At 42.3% G+C, this 20,340-nt stretch overlaps 1 protein-coding gene across 4 annotated transcripts in view; it reads left to right on the top strand.

Annotated features, from left to right (window-relative positions):
• Positions 1 to 20,340, top strand: part of CHCHD6 (coiled-coil-helix-coiled-coil-helix domain containing 6) — a 109,330-nt gene that overhangs the window by 69,487 nt on the left and 19,503 nt on the right. For 3 of the 4 annotated variants that reach the window (XM_041718645.2, XM_030282730.4, NM_001245328.1), the window contains 1 exon segment: positions 2,951 to 3,086. In XM_041718645.2, the coding sequence (XP_041574579.1) occupies positions 2,951 to 3,086 (136 nt within the window). 4 annotated transcript variants of the gene reach the window in all.

Here is a 20,340-nt window from a genome sequence, read left to right as displayed (position 1 = left end):
ACCCTCAGTGGCACATCAGGAGCAGTGTGATCAGGTGTCCAGAAGATGAACTTTTCTAAAGATTAGTTAGTGCCAACAGCCTTGAGCTAGGCTGAGGGTGAAGGGAGATAGCTGATGAAAATCCAGCTCCTTTGGAACTCAACCCATAATGTCATTGCATTCTACAGATGTGTTTGTAGTTGGATGGTGCTGGTTTAATTCCTTTTTGTCTCAGATATGTACGAGGGAAGTCAGACACCTGTAAGGTGCAGCTGCTGTATGTGTATAGGGCTGCAGTTCCCCCAGTGTGGAAATGTAACCTGAAGCTGAGTGTTAATGTGAGAGGAGAGTGGCACCCCCTTGATTCAGACTGGGCAGGCATTGTGGTTGCTGTGCAGGGAGGAAAGCAACTCAGGCAGCTGTTCACCAGAGCATTCAGGTGCCTCTTTCCAGTCCAGATGGGCACCAGAACTAATCTGCTGATTTTGGATAACTTATCTACTCCCAGATTCCACAGTAACTTGTATTGATAATCACCTAAACCAACTTTGCAATTTGCTGATTAGCATCTCTAAATCTGTTTTGAGAAGCTGGTACAATTGATGCATAACCACAGCTTGAGGTTTTATTTTGAAGAAATATAGGAGAAAAATCTTGTTATGATTTTGGGTGCACAGTACCAAATAAATCCTCCCTGTGTTGTGGGAAGTGATGTGTAGGAATGCTGGTTTAAATACTTGCTGGGCAATGCATACTGGTCTGTGCTGATTGATCCCCTGCTTCTGGTAGGCTTTAGGCAACAATACTCTTTTTTTTTTTTTTTTCTTTTTTTTTTTGTGGCTTCTTGCTCACCACTGTGTGGCTTTTAAGTAGCCCTGTGGGCTGAGCACAAGGGGTCTGTTAAGGAAGAGGGCCACAGACTTTGCAGCACTGTCTGAGCCCAAAGGCCAGTCCTAACTTCATAATTATTCTAGGCAGTGAAGACTGATACCATAGGAAGGACAGTGATCTAAAGCAAAATAATTCCTGTAGCTCTCCCTGCTGACAATGACAACCTCTAAATATTTCTAAGATGTTGTTCAGTTCAGATGAATACAAACTGGTTTGTGGTATGCTGTACCTTTTAGCTCTTCCAGGTTTCTATACGAAAATTACAAAATGCCCTTCAGTTTAACATCACTGAGTTTAAAAAAAAACTAATTTTAAAAGTCTTAACTTTTTCAATGAATTGAGGGATTTGGTGGTATTTCCTGACCTGGTATTGTTTGGTATCATTTCCACAGTCTCACTGATTTGATTAGAGTGATATTAAAGTTAGTGACAAAGCAAAATGCCAACATTATGAGTTTCTGAAGCTCTCTCTGGGTTCTTTTCTATCCCAAAATTTGAAGATTTTTTTTTTTCTGGAATATGGATTTTTGAGGCTTTAAAGGTGATTTGCTATATAACATAGAAATTAAAAATGAACACTAACCCTTAGGGACTGAGCATGGAATAAGTTTCTTCTAAAAGCTGTGAGATTAGTGAAGAGGTAGAAAAAGAAGTCTGTATAGTATCTTTGTTGGATTCTGATCAAATCTCAGTGTTTTAGTGTGGCTGTCATACTGGTAAATTCCTACTCTGTCCATGGATGTTGGCAGTAGGACTGAGGACTGAATATCAATCAGAGTATATCTCAACCAAATTATTGTGAGAGTGCACCCAGGTTGCTGATATGGAAAAGACAAAATTGTTCTTCTTTTGGTCCTTCCACTTCTTTCCTGAGCACCTTACACAGATGTGCATGATTTGGAAACTCATATCTGAGCTCTCCAAAAGTGTTTAGATCTTGGTTTAAGATTTCCTGTTTCTTAGAAATCTGTTCCACCTGAGAGACTGTGACATGCCCAGGGACAGGTCATGTTTTCCCTCTCTCTGCCTTGCCATGAAGCCCTTTTGCTGAATGAGTGCCTGTTGTTACTGTGGAGATGAAAACATCATAGCATGGCATTAATATCTGCCTGCAGCATCAAGTGCTTTGGAAGGAAGAGGTGTGTTTGATATTTGGGTACAGATCTCTAAGCATATTGGAGCAGGAAATGCAAGGAATTAAATGGATTTATGGTTTAGGAGACGACATCTGAGGATTGCTACACCTAAGCATATGTTCTCTTACTCTCTGGTAAAGCATACCATGGCCATGGTGCTGTGAATGCCTGCAATTTGTGTCTGCCTGTCTGTGCAGATGATGTCACTGTCATTACTGTGTTCGTGCCATTGTTGCTGGGATTGTTTTACAACGACCTTCCCCTTTATTGGTACTGTTGCTGATGATGTGCCATATGTACACATGCACATTAGAGTAAAGGAACATCATCCTTAATTGTTCCTGGGTAGCTGTCAATGCCATTTACTGAGTATGAATACTAATTTCTGCAGAAATATAAAGAAGCAGATATCTGGTCTTGCTGGTTTTTTTTTGTGTTTTTTTTCTAGTCACTAGGAGAATTGCAGTGCTTCCAACCATGCTGGATTTCTTGGAGTCTTTAAATAGATGAGAATTCAATAGATCGAGGTGGCTTATTCAACAAGTCTGTTCAGTTCCTTGTCAGACTGTTACAGATCTAGTAGAATCCAGGCCCAGCCAGGATTCTTGAGTTCTGCCAAAGATTTCCAGTGTGAGTTGAGAAAATCATTGAAACTCTTGGACTTGGGGATTTTTTTTCCTCCTGACTGCGAAGTGATGATGTTTTATATAACAGCCTTCTACACCAGCTAAGAAAGATCATGTTCCTTCTTTTGCTAAGTACCCTGGATTTTTCAATTGAAAGACACTGGTGGTCATTTGACCCATTTTTGTGATTGCTGCTGCCACCAGTTTCACTATTAGGACTACATGACTCTGGCATAAAATTAGTATGTGTGTTGCTGGAAAAGTGGTAGTAAGTGGTTGAAAACTCCTCACATCATTCTGTGCTTGTTTTCGCTGCAGGAGGAGGAATGCTGATCCTATCTGTGCAAACTTGCAGTCTGAAATTCTGAAGTGCTACCAAGAAAACAAACGTGAAGTGCTCAAATGCTCGGAGCTGGCAAAGGAATATCAGCGCTGTGTTAGTGCAGCTCGGAAGGTAACAAAAGCTTCTCTGTTGTACTGGCTGGCTTTGCTGTCTTGTTTTGCATGTTGCTTTCTTCTGAGAAGTGTTTTTGAGAGCTGTGGTATCTGTTAGTCAAATTGCAATCTTCATAGGAGACAAATCTTCCTTGGGATCCATTTTCCCACATTCATTCCACATTTCCCAGTCACACAGTGTATCCCAACTTCATTCCTGTCAGCAAGTCCTGTTGTACCAAGCTGCCACCACAACAGCAGAACCAGTGCTCCCAGGTTTCAAAGTCAGTCAATGATTTTCCCTAGTTTTACCTTCGTGGATGTTGTATACTGCAAACAGTAAGTAAATCCACCTTGGCAATGTCTGCAACATTTTCAACAGGCTCTAAACATCTCCTGTTGTGGGACTTTGCAATTTGATGTCTTGCTTCTTTTCATTGCTGCATGGGGAAACATTTTATGCTGGGTAAAGCTGCTGTCTGTTAAGAAAATTCCATACTCCTAAAAACTCTTCATCTTGTGTGGGAGGCCAGGAAGCCTTATGGCTCTTCCTTCTGAGATGCAGAGTCCCAGTAAATTCTGTTGATGCCTTAGGACAGTGGCTGCTCAGTACCTTGGAAGAATTTCTGGCTATTGAAACAAGTGAAGGGGAAAAGAAAATGAAGTATTTGGACATTACAACTAGGGTATGGTCCTGAGCCATGAGAGAAATCAGTTGGTCAGGTGTCCCTCAAGGGCAGATTTTTCTGGTTTGCTTTTTGGGTTTTTTTGAGAGCAGAAAATTCTCCAAAGGTGCTGAGAATACAGTAAAGTGCATGTAGGGAAAAGTATGGTAATAGAAAATTGAGACTTCTCTCATGGGGTTATTAAAGCAAAAGGTGGGGGAGAGGTGGATATTTTATAGAAGCAGTCTTTCTCTGCATTAGCATTGTGAGGGGAAGCTGTATGCCTGATTTAAGTATAACGTGAAACAAGCTGCCAGCCGGCTCCCAGAAGAAGCCCGACAGAAGGAGATGGGAAAATTGTCAGGATATATTAGACCAAATGTTGTTGCTACTCCTAGTGGAATTTTTTTCCTTCCTGTTTACAAAGAAGGTCTTTGTATGTCTGCAAATCAGCAAGGTTAAAGCTGCCAGGGAAAGGGCTTTTCTCTGGTATCTCTAAAGTCCCCAGCTCCCAAAACATGTGGTTTCTTTTTCTTCCTCTGCTTTAAAGTAAAGTGGTGCCTGTGCTGCTGCTGCACAATCCATGCCCCTGGTTGCTGTGTGCAGAGCATTGGTGCATATATTGCCAGCCTCTGTTATCCTCCTTGCCTCCTCTAAATCAGGCTTGTAGCCTTTTCAGTGGAGTATATCTTTAGCAAATGCATTTACCAATACATCTTTATTGCATGCAGTGCAGGCGGAATGTGATTACCAAAGAAGACAGATTGCATTAAACTTCAGCATATTTGCAAGCTGCGGCTCCAACCCGCCTGAGAAAGGGGCTGGGATGCTGCCAGCCCTGAGCCCCAGCCCAACATTATTAAAGAGTAAATTGGAAGCTAAATGACTGGTAACAGCAGAGGGCAGTGAAAGATCCTAATAAATTGGATCTTTTTTGGATTTGGTGGAGGTTTTGGTAGGTTTTCTTTATAAACCAGACACTGGGGGTTGTCTGGTTGTCTTCATTCCCAGAGTCTTCAATGAACTTCAGAATATTTTTTCCCACTATTATTATAAACTACCTGGAAGGAGAAGTGCGTGGGGCATTATTTTGTTGTGGATGATTACAATGTGGCAGAAAATCTTGCTATGTTTTAAGAAGGGACTTGAGAGACTAAGGAATAGGTAATTAACACCTTGCAGCTAGAGGTAGGCATTAGAGGGTTCTGCAAGTACAAATTCAAATACAACTTTTGTAAGGCAATGTGTCTTCTGTGGTTTCCTTTTGTCCCAGGATGGTTCAATTCCCTGACAATTTGCCTCACTGCTCTTACTGACTCTTCTGACTCTTGAGATGCATGTAGCAATCACAAGCTGTTGTTTTATCATGTAGGATTAAAACTCCCTCCTCCCTTCCCCTTTTTAAGCTGTTATTTTTCTTTAAATTTAAATTAGCATCTTATACCAAATGGCTTTGTCTCATGCATTCCTCTTTCAGGAAATTCAGGTTGGAGGAATGTGGGAAAGAAAGGCCAGAATCTCTTAATTTCTTTGGTATTTTTTTTTTTTTTAAACACTATTTGTTTTCCAGTGCAGGAGGAAACGTAATCAAAGTTGGATGTGTGACTTCATCTCACTTGCATGGTGGTGATTTGTTCGCTTGCTTTTTACTAAGGATTTTATAAGGCTTGCTGAATATTCTTTAATGAAGCATCTGCTTCTCTGTAAGTTCCTTTTGATGGCTGGTAAAAATGTCTGCAGGGCATGGTATACATTAGGCTCAGAGAAAGCCAGCTCTAGATTTCTAGACTGAAAATTACAGCTTACAGTGGATGAGAATAATTCTTTGCCTCTTCCCCCTTACTGTGTTTGTTTGAGACCGTTCCTTTGGACACCCATTTCCCTTTGCCTGTTGTGCACATTTCTGAGCTGAGATACACCCTCAGTTATTTCTGTCCCATAAACAAATATGTTGGATAATCATTTTATGAGTTTTAAAATTGATTTTCTATTGGTTTTCTGTACAGTTCCTCTTCCTAGGAGAGGTTACTTTATTGTGGGACATGGTAGAGATATAGCTGGTTTGTATATTTTCTGGCTATTGGGCCATCTCTTGTAGTCAACAGAGAGAAATAGGCACATGTAGAGTGTGATGCTTCTGATTTTAAAGAGTCATCTGAAACAGGCCAGCTGAATTGCCAGCCAGAGATGAGTATTTCCCTCTGCCTCTTGGGAGGTACATCCAGAGCATAGACTACAAAGTTGGTGCCTGTTCTGGTATGCTCATGGTTATGGGAGTAGGATCCTGTTCTGGTTGACCACCTTTGTGACCAGTATGCTTTCAACTTGGCCTGCCTAACTTGCTCATGAGCTTTTCCATATATACCATCCTGAATGTTGAGTTTTGGGCGCATCACCGTTGACTCAGCGCAGCATCACTGCACCGAGCATTGACTCATCAGCCCCTTTAGGCACTGGGGTCCTTGCTGCATCCCATGCTTTGCTTAAGTGGAAGTTCTCTGGCTTTAGAGGATGCTACTGTGATAGCTCCTGTTTAATTTAGGAGTGTTTTATATTTTCTGGTGGTCTGTTTCCATGGCTCTGCAGAACTTGAGCTACAGCATAAAAATCGCTGGCTTTAAATCTAATAAAAGCTGGGATAATGGGACAGCTGTAGGAGGGGCAGTTCCCATTGTGTCTTTCAAAATTGCCTGTAGTTTATTGACCGCAAGTTTCACCAAGAACCACTGCTGCCGTTAGATAATGAGAATTGAAAATTGCTGCTGCTGTTTCCCCAAGGTTTTATCTTGTGCCAGTGAGAAAGGGGGTGTGGAAGGAAAAAGAGTGTGGGCAATGGAAATCTGCGTAATTTCTTAGTTTGGGTCCAGATGGAAGGGGAAAACAAATGATTTTGTTTTAAAAAGTCTGAGTCCTATTAGTTAATTGCTTCCCTCCCCTGTGCAAATATGCACTCACATGCAAGTTTTTCAAAGTGTTTGTGACCCATTCTGCTGCCCTTGCATTCTGTTCACACCAATAGACAAATGTGAGTTGAAGGCAAATTTTAGATGGTTACTTTGTTACGTAATTGGTGGCTATACCAGGGAATCTCCAGCCAGCTGCCACTTGGAAAATGAGGCCTCTGGTGACCGTATATTAATGTGATTTGAGATTTCAAACAGAACCTGCTTCCTGCAACTGTGTGCAGAAAAATGTCTGTTATTGAAGAGCGTGTATTCCTCCTTTTCAGGGGTTTCCTTACTGTCTCTAGGTGCCTGTCTTCCACAGAAGGACCAAGGTGAAATTTTTGTGCACTAGCTTCTGGCCAAACCAAGCTATCAGGAGCCGTGTACTCAGACATGTGTTTTCCCTTGTCAATAGGAGCTGTATATATTGAGCTAGGAGCCATTCATAATCCTGCACTCTTCCTCCCTCTTCTGTGTCCAACTTCCCACAAATCTGCTATTCATAACAGACAGAGGTAAACATACTTCTGTCAGGGCTTTAGGGCTTGTCTATGTAAGGAAATTATGATGCAATAAACCGGTGAGTTTCTCTAACACACGTTTACTGTGAGATACTCTGCTGTGTGCAAACAAGCCCTTGCTAAATACTGATTGACTGAATTCCAGTGAAGGGAGACTTTTAACATAACCCCGAGTCGTCTATATTCTGCTTTGCCCTTGACTATAATAAAAAGGAATATGGTCAATTTATTGTGTTTACATTTCCAAGTGATCTCTGTGAAAGCCCAGTTCCCTTCTGGCATGCAAAGCAAAGCATTACACTTCTGCTGGAAGTTTGTCTCTAATCTGTGGGCAGGGACTTAGATTGCTGAGAGGATGCTGCAGGTATTTCTGCAGTTCCCATTCTGTTGGAGCAGTTTTGCTCAAGCATTCTTCATCCTGCTGGGAGCTTTAATTTCTGCAAGTTGGATCTCTCTCTGCTTAAGAGAAACGGAGTTGGATGCCACAGGCTGCACTGCAGGTATCTGATCATGCAGGATCATCAGGCTTTTGCTAACATGTTGTTTCCATTCTGGTGGATTTCAGAGTACTTTATAGACAGGCTGTGTACTTATTGGGATAGAGAGGAGCAGTCAGTGTGTGTGCCTGGTGAAAGAAAGTTTGGACCAGGTGTAGCAATGTCTGTATCTGTACTCTAGAAATGCCAGGCTTTCTCCTGCCCCTGGGATTCTGCAGAGGTAGATCTTGGCTGTTGAAGCCTCATTGAAGAGATCTATCGCATGGTATGCTGCTTGAAATACAGTATATCTAACTTGAAAGGCTTTAGGGTTGTTTGAGCTTTCTGGAATTCAGGTTTGTATTTTCAGATAAATCTGTGTGTTTCCTGTCTGGAGGATGCTGTGCCCAGCCATCCTCAGCCAGGTACACAGCTGTCCTGCCTCCCTTTTGGCGGTCCTTGCTCACAGCAAACATATCTGTGAATGGTTTGTCTCGCCTTCTCTATAAAGGAAATTATCTATTTTTTTTTTTTAATCTTTCTCTCTTTCAACCTGTATTTGTGCAAATGCTGTGATGATAACACTATCAGAGGAGTTTATGATTCAATAAATGGCCCCCACAAGGGAGTTGGGAGAGAGCTGCAAGCTGCAGGCAGCTGCTGTTTGTTTAGTCATAAACACAGAGGAGCACTGGATTAACTGTACCCAGGCATACCCTGACCTGGTATTTGCAAAGGTGAAGAGGATCCATATCTTGCTTCTAATTATGAAGTTATTGTTTTGATTTTCAAGGCAGCAGTTGTAGGTTCTGGCGAGTCTTGGGTCTGTACATAATGCTTCATATCCTCAAGAGTTCACTGGTGGATAAACTAAAAATATAGAGCTGCCTGAAAGGACATAAACCACCATCTTAATATATGAGGCATGTTCCAGAGTAAATACTGGCCTACTTAAAATGGAAATGTCTGCTGCCTGTACCTGATATTTACGAAGCTGGAGGCATAAGTTCTTTATTTACTCTGTGTCTCAGCACTTCATGAAGCTCTGATGTTCCCCACAGCCTGGTGTGTTGTGAGCACTTATTAACCCACACGAACAAATTATTCTCTCTCTCTGCTCTTTGTAGTCCCTATGAAGCCCAAACCTCCACAGGTTTATAATTTTTGAAGAAAATGAGCAAAAATAAGTTCAAAATTCACTTGGCTGTGCTTCAGGGCTCCTCTTTTAGTCCATATGCTACATCATCTTTACCTCTGAAGTTCTTGTATCCAATTGCCCTGATCTGGAAGGAGGACTTCTGACTGTATTTCTCTTCTCATAAACAGTCTGTTTTCTAACAGTTCAACATCCAGTCCCTGTGCATGTTTTTTTATTATTATTTTCTGTTTTTTGTTTGTTTGGGGGTTTAGATATTTTAATAGTGAGGCATAATTGCTTTTGAGTCTAATTTCTTGCTTGATGGTTCTGAATTCAGATATATTTACAGGTAAAGTTAATCTAAATATGTATGTTTTACAGATGATTTTGAAAGCAACTTCTGTAAAAGAGGGAAAGAAGTCAGTATGACTTCTACAGTTTCTAAAGTTGAATTATTTGACATTTTGTTACTTCTAAAATGTGGCCTTGCTACAGTCTTGTTTTAAAATCTGGTTTGCCTTAAAGTGCTTAAAAATAGTCTAAAAATTTTTTACAATAAAATATTATAAGAGTTAGCTGGTCAGGAATGAGACATCTTAGCTGACCTGATGCTCTGATGAGGTCTTTGAGTGGGTGTGTCTGAAAAGTCTCATTAGACTCTGATATCAAAATTTTACTCTTTGTATTCTCTCTCTTTCTTTTCAAAAATTATTTATCTTTAGGTTTAAATTAGTGGGACTATATAGATCAAGCATTTCTTTAGTTCTGTGTTCTCTGTATGGTGTGTTAGGCAGCATTTTCCTGAGAGCTGTAGCCTGTATTCAGTCAGGCTTATCTAGTATGGAAAATAGTTGCTTGGGAATGAGAGACTGTTGTGATACATGTGGTTGTTTTAATGCCAGATTCTTTCAGAAAAGATTTGTAGCACTGTTGGCAAGTGGGAAGTGGAAATTCTTACTCAGATTAATTCCAGGAGACTGATGACCAAGCAATCTTGGACAGAAAGAAGTTTATTTCCAATTTTTAAACTATGTGTTTTGCTGCTGAAGTTAGATTGAAACAGATCCACAAAAATTGCTGTCGATAGCAGCAGCTGGTTAGAAGCACAAGGTCAGTGGTCAAGTGCTTTCAGACTCCCAGGAAGTTCCAAAGTAGCCCTGACTTCCATAACTTCCATACTAATGTTAGATCCATTCTCTGACAACTTGGCTATAACTTGGGAAATTTTATCTGTGATGCCAAAGCCTTCATGACAAACTGGGGAAACCAAAGATTTGTTTTGCTCTTTGTTGATCATAGTCTGCACAGGATGGTTTCCTGCTGTTTGCAGTCTCCACACACCATCCATCAGGTATTTTTGTTGCAGGTTTTGGGGCTGTATTCTTTGAGGACTAGTGGGATTTAAAGCCTTCATCACTCAGCTGAATGTGTCTGTGTGGGCAGTGTGCAGGGGTTATTGTGGTGGCAGTGGTCCCATTCAAGTGGAAGAGTTGCTCCCAAGCAAGCAAGACTGCTTTGAGTAGTCCTTCTTTGGAAGTTAGTGAATGATGGATGAGCTCTCCTGTCAGTGGGAAGCCAATGCTTTTCTCTTCTGAACTGTGGCATACTGGAGGAAGAGATGAAGTTGCCTTGATGCTGCTTGCTAGTGTTTGTTCTCTCCACAGAGCCAACTCGTCCAAGGCTGTAGAGCATTCATCTGTTACAAAATCCAAACTTCAAGGGAAAGTTTCTTTCTGCATCATGCCTGCAGTAATTGTGATTTTCACCCCTCTGTGACACTGTCTGTCTGCCCAACAGGCCTGCTTGTCTGGAGATATTTCCTGACATACTTGTGATGCTTCCAAAACAATTTAAAGCTTTCAGTCCTAGATAAACCTTTGCAAGGCAATTGCAAAAAACCTTTCTGGACACCAGTACTTCAGATACAGGAACAAGACATGTTGAAGAGAGTGTGTTACAGTGATCTGAATACAGTGTTAGAGTTAGCTGTGCTGCTGATACTTCCATCTCTGGCAAGAAACATTCTTCTGGTTATAACATCCATTTTGGTTAGAGGCCTTTACTGGGGCCTTTAAGAGTTGGTGAAAGGCTCTTAAAGACCTCTGCAGTCACAGAAGCTGTCCAGAAAGACAATGCTTGTTATAATTAAACCTTTGTAATGCAGGGGAAGCAGCAATGCTGCAATGTGTGGTGTACCTTGTTTCTAAAGCTGGAGAAGTGCTGCTTTACTGTGTTGAGCCTGAGTGTGCATGCAGAAATGCAGACAAAATTATTTTGACAATGTGTTCGCTCCTTGCCCCTGCTGAATGCCTGTTTGTCCTGTATAAATGGATTTCAGGATCAGCCAATCTCCAGCTCTGAATTAGTCTAATAAGGCATGGTGCATAGGGTTTAAAGGTCATTTTGCAAGCAGCTGGCTTCCTGCATATATTAGGGGGAATGATTTTTTAAATGATGGTATTGGAAAGCTGTTGATTTAACTTTTAAAATACCTGTATGCTACAAAATTTTATCTCCTCTGCCTCTGTCCTTCAAGCATTCTGCTTGCCCTCTGCCTGCTCATCTTTCTGTCATTTCTGATTACCTCTGCCCATCTGCCTCTGCATTCTCTCCCCTTAGGTTTATCAGTCCACGTTTGCTGCCCACAAGGACTTGGCTTGTGTTTCTGAGGAGTTAATCTCTTGGGTTACTCCTCTGGGCTGTGGAACAGAAAGCTCAGGGTTCCTTGGTTCGGGCTGTTAATAAAGCACTATTACACTGTTCTTTTATTGGGGGACTGGGAACTCTCAACAATCACCACTACACTGGCAGCATTTTTGTGTCCCAACAAGTTTCTAGTTCCCTCCTCAGGATGAATGTAATATTGGTGAGAGAAGATTCTGATTAACTTCTTTTTTTTAAGCTCCTGAACTGCTTGAATCATGCACATTGATTATTCCAATTTCCTCTCTGTGGTGTGTGTACTTCAACCCCAACCTGATGCCAGTGTTTCATATGAAAATGGAGGATGTTTTTATTCATTGTTCCCTGGATTCCTCTCTGAGTTTGCTGATGAGTATGATTTGAGATGTTCTAATGACTTGTAAAGTGTGGACACTGTCTTAAAAACTGAAGGGAGCACCCACATGTCCAGGTGATGCAGACCTTTGGGAGGTAGCAGTGTCCTCCTGCCTGGTGTGAGATGATACCTTCCCATTGCAGTTACTTGTAGAGACTCTTGGAATTTCAAATGTTCTTTCTGCTTGTTTGAAGTTTTGTTCACAATATATATCCTCAGGAAATCAGATAACTGGACAAAAAGCAAGCTTAAAATTTAGGGAGATGGTAGCAGCTGCAATCTTTTTTCTTCTTGCATTCAGACCAAATTGCTATGAAACTTTTACATTTGTCTTATTTTCTGAAGGATGTTTTCTACTCATGACTTGCAGTTGTTCTGAGTTTATTCTCTTTTTAGTACCATGCAGTGCCCTGACACAGCTACTGAAATAGTTCAGTTTTTATCTAGGACACACCTTTCTTCTTTAGATATTATATTAAATTCTTTCTGTTCTTGAATTTTTTTTCTCTGTAGCACTTTCCTGACTAGTGTGGCAATAGGAGAGTGATACAGGACTGAACTGAATTGTGGGTTCTCTCTGACTGCCTGTAAGGGCTCAGACAAGCAGTGCCCAGGTATGTGATGGGTCCCTGCTCAGCTGCTGTTTAAAAAATACTCTAGAGGTTTTTTTGCTGATATAACTGTAAACCTTGCAATGTAGAATAGTATAATGGCATAAGATGAAAAAAAATCCCCGTGTTTCTAAATATCAAAGAATTGGGGTTTTTATCTTCTGTGTGAGGCAGTAGGGCAAGTAGTACACTGTGTTTCAGTTACCTACTTGATAGCTTTATAAGATAAGTTATTTGACAAAATAAGAAAGTTTGTGGTTATAGATACAATATAGAGCCTTGCTGATCTCTCCAAAGGATTTAAAAAGGAGACTGAATTACTATTTTTTTGTTTGTCCCATCTCAATACCATCTTCATTCCATGTTTGAAAACTTCTGCTGATTCCTTTCCATGGGTAGAAGAAGGGAGGAGATGTATCTTTGTTTAGAGGCACTGCCTGCAGCTAAACATAGTGTGCTGGGAAGTTACAGAGATACTTCTAATGATCCTCTGGGCTCTCTGGCACTGTCTCTTCATGGATTTAGGTGTGTACCAGTTGGTGACTTTGAACACAAGAGCTTCCATCAGGCTATATCAGCAGGAACTATTGAAAACTTTGTCTTCAGTAGTGCTCAATGCAACCTACTGAGGATTACCATAATTTAACAAGCTCTGTAGTATTTCTGGGCCCCTGGGGTGTTGTCAGTGCTGTTTAACTTCCTGTGGCACATCAAGGTTGTATTTTATCTTTTGGTACCAAGTTTAACTGCACTTAGGAGTATTCTGAGGCTTGGGAAATCTTCTCAAATCTTGTAATAGTAGACAGCCACTGAAAAATGTATTGGATGCTGTGATCCAGGTAGGAGTGTTCCTAGCTGTGTGTACCTTGAGCTGACAGGCTGAAGGCACTGTGAGAGAGAGGAGTGCACTGGAGAAATTTTTGTGGAGAGCTTGTATGGCACCAGTTCTGCAAAAGCCAACCTTAAAGTTCTAAAGCTTGTACAGAGTCCAGATTGACCTCTGGAGCAGAAGCAGGTTCATTGCTGAAGGTAGACTGGGTGTAATGTTCTAATGCATTTCCCTCTTTCCAGTCTTTATCAAATGTCTTGAGACACATGGGCGGCCACTTGGTTAAAAAAATACAAGCATTTTAATTTCACAATTAAAAGTGAAAGTCATACTTTGTTCTTGCAACTGCTGATGGGTGGCTCGTGTGCACACAAAGCTATGTTGTGAACTTGAGACAACAGGATGCTCCCAAGTTCCTTGTTTAATCCAGTATCAGATGAGTGCTGGTTGGGAAGGAGCCCAGGCTGTGTGAGACCCTTCTTAGTGCCTTCTTGTTTTGCTGAGCCTTGGCATTTGCTACAATAAAACCCCATAAAATGCAGGAAAGTCTCTCTCCAATCAGCTGAGTGTATTAGCAGGCTTCTTGCACTGATGGATTAGAGCCAGGCTGTGTTCAGTAAATGTGGCTAAATAATAAAAGGTGAGATTGTGTGCAGTGATCCCAGGTCTCCTTTCTCCAGCTGCTGCCTCCTGTCTGTTAGCTGGGAACCTTTGCACAGGCAAACAGCTTTGCTTGAGAGAGCAGGCTATGCACTGTTTTCTGACACAGCCAAAGGTGGCTGACACAAAGCCAAAGGAGAGCTTCTCTCTGAGGGACTGAAATGTCAACAAAGATGTTGTACTGCCTTGCAGAGCCCTGACTTGCTTTGTATAAAAACCAAGCAATGTTGGTAGATCAGGAGCTTTGCCAAATCCAGAGTAGACCCTGGAGAGCAGGGCAGAGCCTGCCCAGGTGACACGAGGGACACTGTTCTGGGTTCAGTGTACCAGCATTCCCCTGAATGCGGGGCTCCCCCCAAGCCATGTCTGGAGCTTTATCCTACTTAAGGAAGTGGGACTCATCTAAGCATCTTGTGCATCCATGAGCCTGGTTTATGTCCCACTCTCTGCTTACTCTAAACCTGCTGGTGAGTTGCAGTCGTGTTCCTCAGAAGCACAAAGGCTCTGAAGTAATAAGTTCTTGTATACCTTGTGAAAACAGGCAATTAGGTGGAGGGAAGGGACCCCAGTGGTGCTTGTGCAGGGGGGAAGGATATTGACTCACTCTTTATTAGACGTGAGTTTGGTCACATAAAAACTTAACTTTGAGACATGAATCTGGAGGAATCCAAGTGGCTGCTCATGAACAACCTATTTCCACTTGGAGACTCTGGCTTGCCTGAATGTTTGAGGGGCTGACTTCTGCCTACCATTGTGATCACCTTCACTGGAGAGACTCAACAAGGGTGGCACTGCAGCAACTGAGAAGATTTGTCCTTTGGAATATGCCTTCGCTGTCTAAGTATTGATTTCCTTCTTGGCTTTTGAGAAATGGAAACAAACTCCCTGTTGCAAGAGAAAGCTACAAAAAGCTTTCAAAAGTTTATAGCTTGATCCTCTAAGGCCTGTTCTCTTATTTTAGGATGAGATAAAAGAGTGTTATGTGTGAGCAGCCTGGAAAAATAAAAGGGCTTGTGGATTTAAGGTAGCCTGTGGTCTTGCTACCTGCACCTCTTTTCGTGCTGTTCAGGCAAATGTTTAATGCTTGGAAAATTTGAGCTCTGGGGATCAGAGCAACTGCAGATCCTTGCTGGCCTCAGCTCTTTGTGCTGATGATGAGTAGGCAGTTGTCAGTTCGCGGTAGCTTGTTTTTGCTGCTGTGTGTTGAGGCGGGACAGCAACTGAGATGAGGGAGGAGGAAACTTTGCAGTGTTGTGGTCCTATGTCCAAGGACTCATGTGACAGACAACTGTGTGTGAATGAAACAGCCTGAGGTCTGCCAGCTCGGGGATGGGTGCTTGGTGTGGTTGTTGGTTGTGGTGTGGCTGTGCTGTCACACCTTTTTCAGAGGTGTGAATGGTCAATGACTTCTGGCTGGGTTTTTTTCAATCCCCACTGGTCATCCTTGTCCATCTGTTATTAAGCCCACTTTGACAGGGCTGGCAGAAGCTTATTCCAAAGCCTGATGGAAAGGAGGTGTGGTAGCTGGGGAGCATGGCCATTGAGGAATTGGTTGTGTCAGCAGGTCTGCAGGTGGGCTTTGGACAGGACAGCAGGGGGTCATATTTATAAAGTTTTCATAGGCCCCTTGAGTACAGTGGTAGGCTTTGAAGCGTGGTTTCCTCTGAGCTCTGCTTCCCCACAAAATCTTCAAGCATGATCCATCAAAGAGTGTGAAATATATTCTAAATCCCACTGCTGCCTTTTTCTCAGTCAGCAGGATTGTACTTTCTTCTCCAGTCTGGAGTTGTTTGCTGTTGAGAATAAGCAGTCTCTTTTCCTGTGATTCCTTACCTCTCTTTGGGACATGATGCCATCAAGAAAACCAGCTGTTCCAATCTGAGAGCTGCCTCTGCCTTCCTGCTCTCTTGTTGATTGTGTTGAATCAATGAAGTGCTGCAATACTGTAGAGAAAAGGGGGATGTGGAGAAACGGAGGGAGATCACACAGAAAGAATATACGGAAGAGGATTCATATCCTGTCACATGGTTCACAGTGGCTGTGTCTGGAACTAGATCTGCTACACAACCAGAAATTCCCGCATGAAAACTTGAATCCCTGGTCCAAATCTTTGCCTCACTATGTTGTGGGATCTGAGAGTTCCCACATGGAGAAAAGAGGTAGCTAATCTCAGCATCTTGGGAGACCTCATAAGTCCTGACCATTCCTGCTGAGAAGGTGGTGGCTTTGATAAGTGTCATGGGAAAAAATACTTAAATGAGAGAAGTAAGGGAAATAATTTTTGGATGTCAGCTGTAGCAGAAAGATAATGTTCAAAATATTCCTCTTGAAAATCCTGCAGATTGCAATTCTGACTCCCTTCAACTCTTGAACCACTGTCTCAAACCTTTGTCAATACAGACTTTTTCCCTGTGAATCTCAGCTTGAATGGCATTCCTGTTCAGCCAGGAAAACTGCCAGGTTGTGCTTTGACTTTGGTTCCAGATGTTCAGTGCAAAAAACTTTCATTGCTGCTATGAAAAGCTTTTCTTAAGGGACTACATAAAGCAGGAATGTTGTGGTGCTTGAAGGCTGAAGTAGGCATCTTCCCTTGAGAAGAGTCTCGTAAAGCACAGATGTCTGGTATACTGTCATGTGGATAAAAGGTTATAAGGATTATGTGTTAATCTGGAGCTGTTGGTCTTCCCAGCAGGTTTGGATCCAGCTGATATTTGGACCCACCAGCCAGATATGCAAGAGAATTTCTTCAGTGGCTCTGAACTGCTCCACAAGCCTCTAGGCTGTAACTGTTCATCTGGGTCCTGCCTGCTCTTCCTTGTGATTCTTGGTTCTTGCTTTTTTCTCTCTGTTGGTGCTTTCTTTGGCTTCATCAATTTTGATTTGTGTGCACCATGGTACCTGGTCCATCCTGACAGCAGGATGTAAGTTCACACCATACTGTGTGTTTTGCCTCAGGCAAGCTTGTGTTCTTCCAGATAATTGCTTCAGAATCAACAGTTGGAAGTGTTTCTTGATCTTGGCACGGATTTCTCAAGTACACTGAAGTTCCAATGAGTTTCTGGAAGTGCACGTTGTAGAGCTGTAGGAACTTGCCCTCCTGATTCCCAACTTGGCATTTCTTATTTGCAAGTTTACATCTAGGTATGCACTTGATTATCTGTTTGATTTTTTTTTTTTCCAATTTACTGACTATATCTTTTTATGTTTTTTTAAACCATTTCCCTGAGGTTGCTGCTTGGAATCCTTCTCTTAAGCTTAAAAATACTAGTAATTGCCAGCCCTCTTGGGCAGGATGTGGAAGGTTCAGGAATCCCCATTTTATCTCACTGGCACCAGAATCAAGTGCTGTATAGCACTGCCAAGTTATTTTCTCCATTGTATTTTTTATTTGGTTGAATTTTTTTTGTGGTGTGCTGAATTCCAGATGGTTGCAATGCCACTCTAGCACTGGGGTTGGTCCCCATGAGGTCAGAAGAGTTCAAAGCAAATGTTTGAGCTAGAAGCAAGGTAAATTGTTCTAAAACTCTTCTGTGATGTCTGTGATTAAAACTCATACTGTGGGTATTTTACATGTATTTTATGTGTGGCTCACCGATCTCCTCATGAATGCTTCTTGGCCATGTGTAGGTTTTTTCTTGTAGTCTGAACAAGCAAGCTAGAGATATGCTATTGCCTGGGTTTGCTACCTCCTCTTCCTCCTCCTCCTTCCATCTCTTTTACTCACCCATTTCTACTCTGGGCTGAGATTTTTCCTTTCCCCTCTGTCTTCATTTTTTCACCTGCTTCCTTCCAGTGTCTCTGCACCTTCTCCCTCCCTCCTCTCCTCTCTTCTGTCCCCTTCGTTTGCATTCCTTTCATTTCAAAGCCTGTATCGGAGCTGACACCAGGCTGCCTGTTCCCTGCAGCACTGAACTGGCGTTTGGAAGGAGGAGGCTGCAATTCCCTCAAGGGGCAAGACAGAGTTCAGTGTCTGTCTTATTTTTAAATATGCATCTGAACATGGCTGATCAGAGGAGCAAAAGAAATCTTCAGGTTCTGAGTGCTGGAAGCTCATAAGGACATAGTGTAATGCTCTGCATCTCCCTGCTCCTCCTGCACTCCTCACTGAACATGAAAGCTGCTTGGCACAGGGGACTTTGACTGCAGGAAAGATGGGTAAGAATCAGAGATCCCATGGAAGGGTAGAAAGAGGTGGGTGCTTTGCAAGCCTGACACCTTCTTTTTCTGCTTCAAGTTCTTTTCATTCTGTCAGGTTTATGCCCTCTTTTGAACCCCAAAGGACCCAGAGTACATTACCCAGCTATACTCCAGCTTTACAGGATGCAGTTTGACCTTGGGCAAGTAAAAGGCTGATGGCTGGTTGTCATGCTGGTACAGTGAGGGGACAAGCTGAGATATTCCAGTTCTATGTTCTTACCACAGCCAGTGCCATGACAAGGTACCAGAGATGGATCTGCAGGTTTCCCAGTAGGAGTAGGAGCTCTGCTAAGGCAGACTTTGTACCCAGCTGGTGAATTTCCTAAATTATTTTGCTCTGCAGTTCTAGCTGCTGGCATCTGTTCAGGCAGCACAGTGATGAAGTCACCTAAAGGGCAAAAAAAAGGCAGGTGCTTACTGGTCCAACAGCTCCTGCCAGCAGATTAGGATCAGAAGTGAAGGAGAGCATATTGAATTAAAGCTGTAATCATAATTTCAGTTTAGACAAAATGTATGTATCTTGGCAGAATACCAGGGCTCTGACTCTTGTAAAAATGTGTCACAGGGTCCTTCAGGACCTTAGGAAGATCAAGACCTTTATTGAAAACCTTCTGTCAGCTGTGTTACTTTCTGTGGCACAGGCTACTTTGGTTTGGCATAGGCACAACTACTCCCTTCTGGAACATGTTGGACACTTCTGATCCTGAAAGTGGTCAAACCTGGTGTAGGTAGCTGAGGGTTCCAAGGTGATTTGAACAAGTTGTATGGGGTAGGCTGCAGACTCACCCTCTTCATGTTTTCTTTTAGTGTCCTTGCCTAGTGAGCAGCCTGACCCATCAGAGGAGATACCTGACAGCATCAGGACTCAATACCAGATGATTGTCAACTGAATTATGTTGACAGTGCTCAGGGTGGAGTGAAGTAGGCTCTACTCTGAAGAGAGTTGTCCTGGAAAAACAAATGTTTTTGATTGGAGAAAAAGTCTGCTGCAGGAGGATCTCAGTGTTTATGCTGTCTAATTTCTTTCTTTAGAAAGAGAAGATAGAAAGAAAAAGAGCTAAGACTTTCCAGTTGCAGACTGGTGAAATTAAATGTGTGAATGATAGAAGAGTTCACTGCTGAGGTGGATGGATTTGGTCTTCTGTTCTGATTCTGCCTTTTTTTGCCAAAGGATCCATGTTTTTGGACTCTGCTGAGGTGTGTTCAATTGCTGTCCTGTTAACAGTTTGGACGGTGTTTATGTGGAAGAGGTTGTGCATTTGCAGTGGGTGAGGAACAGAAACGAGCTGGCACTGTACAGCTGATTCCTTCTCTACAGTGCTGCATATTCAGTTGTCAATTTTTCTCTACTTGCTGAAGATTTTGGTTTCTTTTTTTAAAATAGCTACCAGAGAGAGAGGATTGATTGCCTACAGGGATAGCTAGAGCCAAATGGCAGATAATCCTTCCCTGGCTGTATTTGTTCAGCTCCTCCCTGCCCTGGGGATGGCTCTGCTGCAGTTGTGTGTCCCCTGGATGTGTCTCTCTGTGTACCCAGTGATGAGCAGCATTGTGTATACCATGGCTGACACACTGCAATCCTGACTGGCATTATTCTTCCAGTTAGACCTTCCTTGAATAGTAACGCTACTTATTACAGACTGTCTTTTTTTCCTGAAAAATCACATATCACCACATTCTTGCCAGAGCAAGGTTATATATATGGGGGAGCCCTAGATAACAGCAGTTAAACAGCCTGAACTGACTGCTCTGATTGCACCATTTGCTGGAGTCATTGGGGCTGGAATATTTCCTTGAGAAAGGAAACAAACTGCTACAATAATTCCGGCATGCTCCTCTGACCTTGCTTTTGCTACAGTGGGGAACATTTTCCACAGAAACAGTAGAAAGAATATGCCCAAAGTCACTTTCATGTGTAACTTAAAGTATTCAGGATTTTACCCTAGGTCCCACAAGGTAAAAGGCTGATGTGTTAACCCCAGCTCTTCATCTCTTGCCAAGTCTGGAAATCCGGGTTCTTAAGAGGAGCTGTTACTTGTACGACCTTCATGCGTGAAACAGTTTCTCTTTTGAAATGTGTTTTCCCCTTTATCAGTTACTCATTGAAGAGTCTCTTTGCATCTGTAGAATTTTGAAGGGTAGCTATTATTTTACCATTTTAATTTTCCCAGCT

Source organism: Taeniopygia guttata, chromosome 12 (genome assembly GCF_048771995.1).
Source record: "Taeniopygia guttata chromosome 12, bTaeGut7.mat, whole genome shotgun sequence".
Classification (NCBI taxonomy): domain Eukaryota; kingdom Metazoa; phylum Chordata; class Aves; order Passeriformes; family Estrildidae; genus Taeniopygia; species Taeniopygia guttata.
The sequence above is the reverse complement of the archived record's forward strand: the minus strand, read 5'-3'. Positions and strand labels throughout refer to the sequence as shown.